General features: G+C 36.5%; 1 protein-coding gene and 1 long non-coding RNA gene across 2 annotated transcripts in view; one reads left to right on the forward strand and one right to left on the reverse strand.

Moving 5' to 3' along the window:
* On the reverse strand, window positions 1-13,590 carry LOC114153479 (uncharacterized). Its single transcript, XR_003597332.1, has 3 exons — window positions 13,321-13,590; window positions 8,123-8,125; window positions 1-12 (listed from the first exon to the last, which is right to left on the reverse strand). It is a non-coding gene; the product is annotated as an uncharacterized LOC114153479 (long non-coding RNA).
* The window catches only part of rad50 (RAD50 homolog, double strand break repair protein), a 24,754-nt gene continuing 15,455 nt past the window's right edge, over window positions 4,293-13,591 (forward strand). Inside the window, exons 1-15 of the mRNA XM_028032055.1 lie at window positions 4,293-4,363; window positions 5,470-5,603; window positions 5,771-5,854; window positions 6,239-6,390; window positions 6,484-6,669; window positions 6,776-6,980; window positions 7,113-7,241; window positions 8,137-8,302; window positions 9,219-9,277; window positions 9,491-9,625; window positions 9,843-10,049; window positions 10,410-10,592; window positions 10,805-10,962; window positions 11,053-11,228; window positions 12,110-12,347. Coding sequence (XP_027887856.1) covers window positions 5,475-5,603; window positions 5,771-5,854; window positions 6,239-6,390; window positions 6,484-6,669; window positions 6,776-6,980; window positions 7,113-7,241; window positions 8,137-8,302; window positions 9,219-9,277; window positions 9,491-9,625; window positions 9,843-10,049; window positions 10,410-10,592; window positions 10,805-10,962; window positions 11,053-11,228; window positions 12,110-12,347 — 2,207 coding nt within the window. The 5' untranslated portion in view covers window positions 4,293-4,363; window positions 5,470-5,474. The remainder of the gene's footprint in view (window positions 4,364-5,469; window positions 5,604-5,770; window positions 5,855-6,238; window positions 6,391-6,483; window positions 6,670-6,775; window positions 6,981-7,112; window positions 7,242-8,136; window positions 8,303-9,218; window positions 9,278-9,490; window positions 9,626-9,842; window positions 10,050-10,409; window positions 10,593-10,804; window positions 10,963-11,052; window positions 11,229-12,109; window positions 12,348-13,591) is intronic.

Raw genomic sequence — 13,591 nt, forward strand, 5'->3', positions numbered from 1 at the left:
ATTCATGTAAATCTTCAGATAACATCAGATGATATAAAAAGAAATCTAAATGGGTTCCTTCTGCCAAGAGTTGTTTTTTAAGATAAAGCTGAAATGTACATATAAATAAAGTGTTCCGCTCTTATTTTTCTTTCTTCCCAGTAACTTAAAACCTATCAAGGACTTTTCTTGGAGGAGACAGTCTCTTTAGCTGAAAGTCATTTTGACAAATCCAGGATGTGTGAGAGGTACTCAAAACAGAAGGACTTGAAAAATCAAAGAGGAGGAAATAATGTTAGAAGACATTTCAGGCTACACTTAGAAGGAATGAAAAAAATACCCTTACATTTATTAAGTCAAGCAGCTTGAAACCCTTATGATGTTATTGCATGCACAACTGCAAAAGTGATGTTCTTAAAAACAAAGAAAATTAAGTAATTTTAGTCTGTAGGAGTTAAAAATATGTAACAGTTTTTAAAAAAGTTAAATTGTTCTGATCACTTTAACTTTAATACAGACACAATGGTCATAATTTCAGAATATTGGGGTTTTGGAGATGTAGTTTAATTTTAACTATGGATTAGTAATTATATAACATACAACGTCAATGATTACTACCACAAAAACTGGAAAAATGTTGGATTTTCCCTGATTCATAAAGGCTCATTTAAACACACTTCTTAATCTCTTGATCACATAATTTTTTTGCATCCAGCACCAAGCTTTGGGCATAATAGAACTGTTAGAGTTCCTTTAAATTATTCGGCACGGTCCACAATGTTTCAAAAGGGTTGAGGTCCAATGAATGTTTGGTGGGGCAATCAAGAACCTTAAACTCAGTGTTTCAAAACCACCACCATCCAGTTGGGTAATGCAAGTGGATACATTCAGACTATAACTACATATTAAATATGCATGTATAGATAGAGACATTTTTTATGGATTGATTCAACAAATGTATTTTGGCTTGTCTGATTTATTCTATACACAACGATAAGACCTATTCCGTGCATATAGTTTACCACATTTGGAGCATGAGAATGTCCTGATCAGTTCAAAGAGTGGTCCATCATTTTAAATAAACTCTTTTCTCGAGAGGCTTCTCAGTAAGTGAACAGCCCTTCAGTGCTGCAATTTTTGTGAAAGGCCAGAAGAAGACTGTTCAGTGGAAGGTAATACAGTCATTTTAGTTTTTCTGTCTGTGACTACTGACTGCTGCTGGCTGGAAGTCCAAAACATCTAATTTATTCATTCAAAAGAAAGATATGGTCACTGCTATTTCATATCACTGTATCTAAACCTACTCTCATTGCTTTTCCTCCTTCTTATATTTCTTTACCACGTCTTTCTGCTCCTCTGTCCTTCCTAAAATTCCCGTGTTTTGAAAAGTGGAAAAGAATCAGATGGTTAAATGTGTGATTATCAAAAATGCAAAGTTAGCCAATTCCATTTAGAGGGTGGCAGTGGGTATTTTGAACTTTTAACACAAAAACACACAAGGTTCACACAAGACACAAGGTCATAACATTTTCATATCAGGACAGGATGAAAATAGAAAGAGGGCCATGAGCTGGACAGACTGAGGCACAATGAGTCAGTGGGCTGATAACGCAGACAGACTGAATCAGTAGGCTGAAAGCAGGAGGCATTTTGTCTGTTTGTGTGTTTCTGTCTTTCTGGGGGAAGACTAAAGGGAGGACATCAAGGAGTTGATGTTCCTGGGTTTTTAGGGGGGTCGCTGCAGGTGGGGTACACTAGTCCTACAGGTCCCTGTGGATGTATGATGTTCTTCAGTTCCCCAAGCACACCCACCCTTTGCCTGCACACAGTCTAAGAATAACCTGTCCTTCCTTCTTATTGCCATCAAGATTTATCACCTCTTGTGCATACAATTACAAACACACACACTAAAACTCTCCACTGTTTTACAGTTTGAATTATTGCTCATGCACCTCATTATACACGTTTAGACAGTGATGATTCTTGCAAGAATATTGTCCTGGTCAAGCTATTCTTACTGATTCTCCTCTCCTTCCTTTAATAACCCCAATTGTAACCCAATATTCTTTAAGGTAACTAAGGATTGCCCCCAACTTTTTTTTAAAAAAACAATGGTTGAACAAATCCCAAATGGTGATTTGAAGAATATAATCCTTTCATTTTTGACCTCCCAATAATTGTTTTTTGTTGTTGTAACAAGATATACTTTTGGAAGAAAGAAGAGTCCTGAAAGGTTCTAGACATGTTCTGGAAGGAGCAGCATGTGAGCTACATTAATAAACCAAACGGTCACTACTCTAAACAGTTTGTGAAAGTGTGGATTTATGGGATATGTTATGGGATTGATATCAGCACAAAAGGCACAAAGGCAGCTATCTCACCAGTTTCCTGACAAAAGAGAAGAATAGGCAGCACTTTTTTGTCCTGTTCCATGAAGCCGGTCGTCAGGGTTGGTTGCATTTTATCTTAAAATAAATATTTTGGTATTGCTCCATGTCAGACACCAACTGTCAGCTCAGCCTGTTCACTTTTGGTTGGCTTACACTGGAGTCATCATAACGTTGTGAACAGCAGCAATTCTTAATCTGTGTGTGCAAGCAGTGGCATCTGTGCTAAACAATGGATAAACACACCACTATACAGAATGCTTTTGGAGATTGAGAATGTGTTTGGAACTAGAGGGAATGACATCTGCAGATTGCACCCAACTGGATGGAAAGTTACAGAATCAATGACAGAATTTTAAAAAGTTCTCTGAATGTTGGAGAATGGTATTATTGTTCTCTATGAAAAAATAGATTTTAGCCTTTGAAATGCCTGTTAAGAAAAAATAGGCCACCATCAATCAAAATTAGGCTCTTAATAGGTGAAATACACTCGTGACCGAGCGTGTCAAAAGTACTATTTATAGAATAGTCATTCACTGGCATGCTGAGCAATAGGGAGAGGGAGCTTCAGTATAATAGGTTTTTAAAGCAATATCGTTTTTGGCCAAACAGGGCCATCTTGTGGTCAAAGATGTGATGACAAGTCCAATGTTTAGCTAACATGGCATTGTCTATGGTTAGTTCTGGACTTCACAAAAAGACACTTGATTGATTGCAGCTTAGTTCAGTTTATTTAGAAAGACAAATAGATTCAGTCCACTTTCAGATTTTCCCTTAGAAAGCCAAAATTTTTCCATCAATATTCATTCTACCCTCAAACAAAATAACTTCATGTCCTCTTTTGCCACATTCATCAATATCCTTTTCAGTCTTGCTCTTGGCCTCTTACCCTATGAGTCCAATCTCAGTATCGTTCTGTTGATATAATCATTGTCTCTCCTTGGAATATGTCCCAACCGTCTCTGTTCAGCCTCTGTGACTTCATCTCCAAAACAACTAACATGAGCTGTTTCTCTGATGTACTCATTCCTGATTATATTCAAAAGAAAAATGTAACATTTTGAGTTCTGCGACATATGGTGTTGCCTCCAGACTTTCTCTTTAGCGTTGACTCTACCATGCAACATTGCTGTCCCTCCATTGTCTTGTATACCTTTCATTTCATATTTTAACACACATTACACCTGACACTTTTTTCTACCCATTCCAACCTCCTTACACATGCTGCTTTAGCGCTCTTCAACACTCTCTGTTGCTCATACCCCATTTTTTCCATCTACCTTATAAACCTTGATTCTAAGCTTAAGCATTGCTGTCTTCAATCTACTCTCATAAAAGCAAAGTGTATCCACCCTCCTTCTCTGCATCACATCCACCAACTCCTCAGCTTCACATAGTAACATTCAAAGTCCCTAATCTCAGTTCCACACTCTTCCTCTTCTCTCTCTCTCTTTGCCAAATAGTCGTCTGATTTCCACTGGCACCCTGTAGGTCGACAGAAAAGATGGCAGTCATTGTTCACACAGGCCTTGAACAATGTGATATGAAGTTCATGTTTGTGATTTCCATATTCAGAAATACATTTTGAATCCGGTCCAAATTCAGTTGCAAACATCCAAGAAAGAAAGAAGAAAATAAAGAACGACAGAAAGAAGGAAAAGAGCAAGAAACGGGGACATATTATCAGCATTACGATTGCACACTAAATGAAAAACAAGTTAATAACATTCGAGTTGAATTAATGCTACCTTTTTATTAAACTTTCAAAGTCAGTTTTTTTTCTTTTTTAAAAACTGTATTTATGAAAATATATAACAATTTCATTTTCTTACCGATTACTTTTGCAATAAAATGAAGCTAACTGTGTTTGAACGGCCGTTCTATAGTTTATGTTGTGATTTTGAGACCGGAAGTGAACAACTAACCTTACGTCACTTTCCCTCACAGCGCGAAAACTGTAGTTTCCCGTTTGGTCGTAAGTGCAGCCACTGTCCAAGGTAAGAGGGTTGAATTGTTTATGTATATGTTTATCGAGCGCTCTTTTTAACCATATTACTGTCAGTGTATCTCTATGACGGCTGAGTACTTCAAAATGCATTTTATTAGCTGTTAAACCGCAAAGTAGTGGCGCAAAACTTCGTTGTTAGCTAACAGGTAAACATTTTTAGCTTGTAAATTCTGTAACAAAGTAAAAAAAAAAACGTTTTAAAGGTAGCCGTCTACGCGAATCTCAGTTGAAAACAAAGTAACTTTCTGCAATTGTGTCAAGCAGAGTTGTTTAATAATTAATTCGTAATTTTATTGTAAAATATAAGCTTTTACTTCTAAAATGAACACGTGCGTTAACTTCAAAGGCTCTTTCCTCTATGTGTTTATTACTTTACAAACTTCACGACGTGATAAATCTGGTGATAAAGGATGAAATAGTCTCTTCTATTTGGCTAGAAATTGATTAGAACATTATTAAAAGAAAAGATGCATGAAAGTATCTGTTTTACTATAGCTGTTTTGTGAAGAATATTTTATTGTTTATATTTTTCAGATATTGTCTACAATAAATATAGGGGATTCAATACAATATTGCTGTACTTTGTATTACCGTATTAGTTGCACCAATCAATTGCCCAGCGATAAGGATGGTTCAAGATTCTTTTGATTGACTCTCATTTTTAATTACCCTATTAAATATTCTAAAATTTATTTTTCTTTTCCATGTATGCATTAAAACTCAAAATAGTAGGGGTGTATGTTTTGATGCATGATTGAGACAAATCTTTCAACACCTTAATTATAAGTAATTCAAAACTACTCCACGTCTATCATTTCTTTCTGTTATGTGTGACAAAAGTCATAATCGACACATTAGACACTAGAAATCACCATTGGCAGTAAAAAGCCTGACTGGGGCATTTCAGCTTTGTACATTTTTTCACCTTTGTTATAAGTAAACAAACAAAAGACACCCACAGCTATTAATAGTTATTAACATTAAGTTCTTTTTATTTGTTTTTTTTAGCTGATCCTTCCTTGGTGCAGACTTTTTCATCTTTAAAGCATTTGTCTTATACTTTAAATGCCTTTGTTCTTTCTCTCTTTCATAAAGCAAAAATGTCGAAGATAGACAAAATGAGCATCCTCGGAGTGAGGAGCTTTGGGATTGAGGATAAAGACAAACAAATCATTTCTTTTTTTACTCCTTTGACTGTTCTGGTGGGACCCAACGGAGCAGGGAAAACGGTAGGAAAACATGACGATAATCCTAACTATTAAGCATGGCCATGTTTTATCTTAAAGCTCCGCAGAAGAGCATAGCTAAGCGGAAGTTTCCGAAATACTTTTGATATGTTTTATAATAGTTTGTAATCTCTTTGTACAATATAATCCACATGTTTTTGTGTTTTCAGACTATTATTGAATGCCTCAAGTATGCAACATCGGGGGAACTTCCCCCTGGATCTAAAGGAGGAGCTTTTGTTCATGATCCAAAGGTTTGTCTATGAATATTTCATCATTTTCTTAGAGAGAATCTTTAAGTATAGCTGTAAAGTACTATAATTAATTATTCATTTAAGACCTTATTAGTCATTACCTCAAATCTAATAAAATGTAGATTTCTCAAAAGCTAGATTTGATTCAAATGATTTTTAAAGACAAATATGTTGTTTTTTTTTATAATTTTCCCTAAAGTTCTTTTAGGATTATTCAAGATTTTTGAAGAAAAAAGTAATAAAAGATGAAGGTTAAATTTTTTTGATTTCCCAGAATAACATTTCTTGTAATAAATTAATTCTGTTCTGGCTTGTCAGATGATGTTGTCTGTTGGTGTCGTTAATTTATTTTTGGATTTTTAAAGTGATCATGTGCCATTGCAGGATGCCCATGAGACGGATGTACGAGCTCAGATTCGACTCTTGTTCTCAGATGTGAATGGAGAGAAAGTCACCATCCAGCGCTCCATGTCCTGCACACAGAAAGCAAAGAACTATTCATTCAAAAGCTTAGAGCAGGTCATTACTAGAATAAAGTAAGACACTTTCAATAAACTACTGCAGTATTTTACCTAGTGTTTGAAAACTTTTATAATGAAAATGTTGGTCTCCTGTTTTAATTCTCCCAGAGATGGTGAAAAAGTAAGCCTTTCTTCTAAGTGTGGTGAGCTGGATCGGGAGATGATTTCTGCTTTAGGAGTCTCCAAGCCGGTGCTGAATCATGTCATCTTTTGTCACCAAGAAGATTCCAACTGGCCACTTAGTGAGGGCAAAGCACTCAAAGACAAATTTGACTCCATCTTTGCTGCAACCAAGTGAGTCCAGCAGATATTTTTATTTCATTGAATGGCTGAGGTTCCAATCTCCATAACACATCACAATAACACCATATAATTAATCATTACTGTTTACATTGTGTAGATATATTAAGGCACTGGAGACAATGCGTCAGCTGCGTCTCAAACAGAGTCAGACAGTCAAAGAATGCCAAGTGGAGTTACGCTATCTGAAGCAAAACAAGGAGAAGGCTCAGCAGCTCAGAGAGACTGTGGCCACCAAGGAGGCTCAGCTGATGGCCTCCAAAGACAGTGTCCAACAGACGGAGAGCCATATTGAGCCGCTTGAGGTGTGTGAATTGTGCATTTTAAACTGAAACTAACACAAGTAGCAATCGGCATAAATGAGGGTTAACGGCCAGTCCATGTTGAGGATTTGTCAGTATTCTTACCTTTTAATCAGTCTTCTTAATTATTGTCAGAATCGACTGATGGAGTTCGACCAGAAACTGGGGAAGGTAATGAAGTTGGACAATGACATTAAGGCTTTGGACAGCAGGAAGAAACAGATGGAGGAGGACAACAAAGAACTGGAGGAAACCATGGAACAGGTAAAGCAACAGTACTTGAATATTAATAATAACTAAAAAGAAATGTCAGTTTTATCGAGAGCTCACTGGGGAGTTTCAGCTGGTGTGGTGAATTCATACAGGCGGCAGATTCAACAAGTGCATCTTAACATAAAATATTTTTCACTTCATAAAACATAAATGAGATTTAACTACAGGCTATGCAAGGAGAGCTTTTGTTCCACCAAGTGCTGCATCACCAAAGCTGTCTATCTTTTCTCTATTTCATTTTGTTTTGCAAACAAATATTGAAGGAGTGCAATATGATGATATGAGATTGTGGAATTTTAGGAAGTGTCAACAATATTCCAAAGCAAAGATATTGTGACATAATCTAAATGTCACGTTCAGTCAGTTGAGGTTCTGTGATCTTCTGCGAACTCATTGGTTTTATTTTCTTTTTTATTCATTTAGCTTTACAAACTTCTGATCATTTGCTGTGCGAGTGTTGTTCATCTTTGAAGTGTATGTTTTGCTTTTCATTTTGGGCTGCAAGTATCTCTTTGTATTTAATTGTTAATTTTACTGAACAAATATTGGAGAAATAGAACAGCCTGAGTCTCTTACTTGCCATAAATGTGAAATAATTTTTGTTCTTTGATGGCCATGTATAACAGAGGAATAATTGCAACACTTCTAAAAATGTTTTTTTTTTCTGTTATACATTTTTCAAAACTTTTCAAACTGTTAGAGCTTTAATACACGCACACACATATATATGAGCAGGAAGCGTACATATATATGTATAAGAATTATGTTTTAGAAATATGTTTTTTTTATTTATTTATTGAAACCATTGTTATCTGAAAAAAAAATGCTGAGCTGTGCTTGTTCATGTAGAGATTCACTTTAAACCAGTGAACCATCTGTGGTGCAGGTGTTTCAGGGTTCAGATGAGGAGCTACAAGACATTTACCAGAACCACCAGAGGACAGTGAAGGAGAAGGAGCGCAGGTTGACAGACTGCCAGAAAGAGCTGGAGAGAGCCGGTTGGGAATGTCAGAGACTCAACAGAGTGAAGGCCGATCTCTTGGTCGAGCAAGGTAATGAAAATGTAAATTTAAACAATCCCTAATGTTCTTGATTTTAAAATGATTAGGGGTATAGATTGATATTTTTTACTTGTAGGCCTGCTCTGGCTTTTAAGCTTTATATAAAGATGGAAGACTCAATTAATCACATTTAGTTTTCTTTATTAGCTTTTGTTTACAATGATTTTTTGTGGCTGCATGGTGAGATGGCTCTTTGCAGTGTTGCCTTGCATCAAAAAAGTTCTGGTTTAAAGTTGCATTCATGGGTTCCATCAGGTCCCACTGTGCAGAAAAATGTATTAGGCATTTGGTTGCTATTGTTGAAGACTTGTGTTTTTAATGTTCTTTAGATTTTACATGTGACTGATCAAAGTTAAACTAAACTGTGAAGTTTTAAACATTGTTTTGATTGCTATTTCCTCTGGACCACCCTTGTCTTCCAAAGATATTAATCCGATTGCCTTCTGGAGGAAATCGGTTGCAGTAGATTTTATTTAGTGGCATCACAATAAAAGGTGGTGAAAACAAAAACAAGCCACATTAGTCAGTTTTAATTTGTATATTTTTGAAAAAGATGTATACTGTATGTTCTATCCAGTTCATAAATATGTGCAATTTGTGTTTTTTCATCACATAAAATCCCAATAAAATACACTATAATTTTATTTTTAAGTGAACAAAATGTAAAATAAAGAAAAAAAGATCATTTTGATAGTTTCAGTGTTTGTGAATGCTTTTGGAAGACACTGTAGGTGTTGAAGACCAATTCTCTTGTCTCATTCTTAGTTTCTCCTTCAACATGCAGGATAATTGCTCCGGCATATAAGCCACATGAATTTCATTTGGAACTGCATTGAGTTTGTTGCTTTGATTAAGCTTAAGTAAAACCTTTGCAATAACTGATGAAAGCGCCTTAATTTCATCTCAGGTCGTCTTCAGCTGGAAGCTGATCGTCATACTCAGAATGTCAAGAGCCGTGACACTCTGGTGAGAGGAAGAATGGAGAAATGCACTCTTATACTGACTTGCTGACGATGAAAGATAGTTGGTGTTTCCACTAAGAGTTAAAAAATGTTACATTATTGTACAGGGTTTAGGAACTTTTAATAATCTTAATTTGTTCTGGTATTGTAATCAAACAAAAGTTCCAAGAAAACAACAGCTTTCCTTGGTTTCTCTCTCATCCTCTGCATCTCACAGGTTCGCTCTTTGTCATCCCATCTGGAGATGGAGGGTTACGACCGCCCCCCCTTCACCTCTCTGCAGCTTGAAAGCTTTCATCGTCACGTCACTCAAAGACTGGAGCAGGAGAAAGAGACACTCAGTCAGATTATAGTAAGAAATACTTGGACTGAAACCAAAACGCTCCTGTCCAATTTTTTGGACCAATGACCTTTGTGCGTCCTGCTGTGTTTTCTGATCATTAATGTTTGATAACTTATCAAACTTTAAATAATGTTTGACAAGTAAAATATCAAACTTTACTTAAATTTCACTTGAAATAAATATAATTTTGACAGTTTTGTTTATTGTACTTTTTATTGTGTTGTAGGCAGGTCTGCAGGAAAAGGAGCAACAGAAGCAGCAGTCTATCGATGAAATGAGGGATAAGAAGACTGGCCTGGAGAGAACCGTAGAGCTGAAGAGGGACATGCAGGGAAAGAAGCAGCAGGAACTGAGGAACATCAGGGCGGATCTGCAGAAACTCGAAGGGTCATCCAATCGACTGCAAGAGCTGGAAAATGAATTGGCCAAAAATGTAAGATCCCTCACATTTATGCACTTTGATGACACACATCTTAAGCAATTTTTTATCTTCTGATGATAGGTGACTGCACTGCAACTTTTGCCTTGTTGTATTATTTGAAAAAATAATCAACAGCTTTAGATTTTTTATAACTGCTGTCATATTATTCTCATTGGTTACAGTTTTTTTTCATACCATTTCCCAGTTTTTTATTTGGGTATATGTAAAGATTTTGTATGAACTATCAAATATAACAATTAAGTTGTCATATGAATAAAAATATTTCTGTAACATAAAGTGTCTACTTTTATTTTTTGGCATATTTCAGTCACACACTTACCAGCTTCATTCTGTGTTGGTTTTCCCCGTCAGGAGCGTGAGCTGGAACGTGCCGTTCAGAGCTCCAATGTCGAAGAGCTGAAGACTGAGATTGAGGAACTCCAGAGAGAAAAGACTGAGCTTGACCAGGCGCAGAGACGGCTCGATCAAGAGATGCAAATTCTTAACACGCACACAACTGCACGCACGCAGATGGACATGTTGAAGAAAGATAAAGTATGAAATTATTACACATTGCAATATAGTTTCAGTCCTTTCATTTCTTTTTCTGTGTTTGTTGCTTAATTAAATCATGGTAAGCTGTTCAAATCAAACCTTTTTTAATCTTCTATTTTCTCTACATTCTTCTTTGTCTTTCTTTTTTTTTCAAATGTTATCTTTTGTTCTTCTGTTTGTTCTCTTCTCATGCTTCCTCTTCACCTTCCCAGACAGAGAAAGAGGAGCAGGTACGGAAAACCAAGGCTCGTCACGGCGAGGATCTCATGCTCCTCCTGGGTCATTTTCCCAACAAGAGAGAACTGGAAGACTGGATCTATTCCAAGTCCAAGGAAATCAATAGCACAAGGGACAAACTTGCCAAATTAAAGTGAGTGGGGTTTATTTTATTAAACGAAAAACCTATTGAGTTAAAGAGTTTTGAAACCTATATGTCTGTTACTGTTCTAATGAATCTCAGTAAGGACTTGGCATCAAGTGAGCAGAACAAAAGCCATATTGCTGCTGAGTTGCGGAAGAAGGAACAACAACTAAGCAGCGATGAAGAGAAGTTCTTCAGCGTGTGTGGCAGTCAGGATCTGGAGCAGGATTTGGGCAGACTGCAAGAAGATCTGGAGAAAGTATCCAAACAAAGAGGTAACTGGATAGGAGCTGAAATTTACACATCTACACAAAACAGTTTATTTATTGTAGAGATGGTGGCTCATACTTGTTTTATCAACAGTTGAAGGTTGCTGGTATTTTTCCCTAGACTTTGGAGAAAGAACCCAAAGTTCCTGATTGGATTTAAATGGAAGTAGTTTCCAAGCATTGGCTCAAATGTCAATGTTTTGGTCTTCATATAGCTGTTGTACATGTATTTCCTTCAACCCTCTGCAGTCCAGTCCTGGTACTTTCTGCAGACTTTCAGTTTATCTTCTTTGCAGCCATTCCCCAAATCAGGCCAGTATCTATAAGTTTCCCCGATCTGTGTATCTCATTTGACTTTTTAATTTCCTAACAAACTGCAGTGGCGACAGCCAAGTCCCTACACTGAATTCCCTTTAGGAGATAATTCTCCTGGCTCTTGCTAGGCTTTCTTGAGCATTCAGAAGTTCATAAATGTCTAGCTAAAAGCAAATAAAAAGGAGAGGTTATGAGCAACACCTTTTTTTAAAGTCACCACTCCCCTTTTATTCTATTCATGTTCTATCCTTATTAACTTGTTAACTCCCCACTCATGGTATCGGTCCAAAAGAAGTTTTGGACAGTTTCATAAATGCCAAAGCAGTCAGCTTTGTAAAATACAAGTTGTCTGTGTGAGTCAGTCTTGAACCTTATTGGCCATAATTGTACATTTATTAATTGCAACTTCTTAACTTATTATTAATTGCAACTTGGAATGGGTTTATAAAAGTTTCCTGGACTTATGATAAATCTAATGAATTTATTTTGGCACTGTGGGATAAAAGTGTGTGCGTTTACCACTGTTGTGTAAATATGTTATTTTTTCTCTTTTTCCACCTGTCCTGTTAAAGCCATGTTAGCAGGAGCCACAGCAGTGTACACTCAGTTCATCAGCCAGCTGACAGAGGAGAGGGAGCCCTGCTGTCCTGTGTGCCAGCGGACCTTTCCTTCAGAATCTGACCTGCAGGAAGTTATCAGCGACATGCAGTCCAAGCTACGCCTGGTGCCTGACAAACTGAAGAACACAGAGCAGGACCTGAAGAGGAAGGAGAGGAAGAAGGATGAAATGATGGCACTCAAACCTGTGAGGTATGCTGATTTAACTGCTTAGTTAAAAAAAAAAACATAAATGGAGCAGTAAAGCTGTAATTATTTTATTGCTTCAAAGAAATGAATGAATTCATAATCTTTTTACCTGCAGATGCAGAGATTAATATTTTTCTTAAAAGTAGCATTATTTATGCAGTTACAGACTTTTAGTCCTGCTTTCACCATTCTGTTTTGGTTGGTCTGTAAAATTATAGAATAGTAAGGAACACATAATATGAGACTCTCATTGAAAATGAAATATCTGGATATTCATAAGTGTCGTCAATGTAGTGAAATGAAAATAATAATTTCTGTCCATAAGCTTCATTTTTGTCATAGTTTTCTATGACTATTTTTTTCACAGGAAGGTATTATAGTTTAAAACAGTCTTCAAACTAATTCAAGTTTAAATAAAACAAAGTAGATTGGCCAGCACAGTTAGTAAACTTCCAGCCAGTTCCACTAGATGGAGCTAAATTATCATACGATGTAAGTTTTACCTCATAAGAATAATTGAATTGTGTTCTTATGCAGTGAGATATTTTGTTGCATATTGGTCAGATGCACATCTATGATGCTAATCTCCTACATCTTCTGCAAAGCTGCACAGCTGGATTGAAAACAAGTGAAAGTGGAGACCACTAAAATACAGTGAACTCTCTGTGATGTTCAATATACCAAGTTGAGATGATTTGAGGTATAAAGAGGTGGGCCTGGTCCGCAAGAGGACTGATTTATCCTGTGGGGTTTGGTTGATATTTCCTGGTGGAAAGGAAAAATATCCCAATGTTTTATGGATGAAATCAAGACCCACTGGATCAGTCAACATTTTTCTGCTTTGTTATTGTCCATACTGTTGTATTAAATTTGTGAGAATCATGTCTGCAGTCCTGTTCTTAGCTGATAAAAGTGGCATCTGGTGTAGTTTTCTTGAGTTGACGTATTGTGTCTTCAAAGATGGTACTGTAATCACTTTGAACTGCCTTGCTGCTGAAAATGTGCTATATAACTAAAATTACCTTACCCTTCCTTACTTTCTCACCCTTTGGTTGTGAAGAGTGATTATTTGAGCTCTCGTTGCCTTTCTGTCATCTCCAACCAGTCTGCCCATTATTCTGTCATTATCAAGACATTTTAATCCACACAACTGCTACTCACCAGATACTCAGCTGTATTTCTGAAGCATGCTGCTAATTTGAGATTTTAAAGTTTGAAAGAAATACTACATACTTCTTTTTTAACTA

This window comes from Xiphophorus couchianus, chromosome 11 (genome assembly GCF_001444195.1).
Source record: "Xiphophorus couchianus chromosome 11, X_couchianus-1.0, whole genome shotgun sequence".
Classification (NCBI taxonomy): Eukaryota; Metazoa; Chordata; class Actinopteri; order Cyprinodontiformes; family Poeciliidae; genus Xiphophorus; species Xiphophorus couchianus.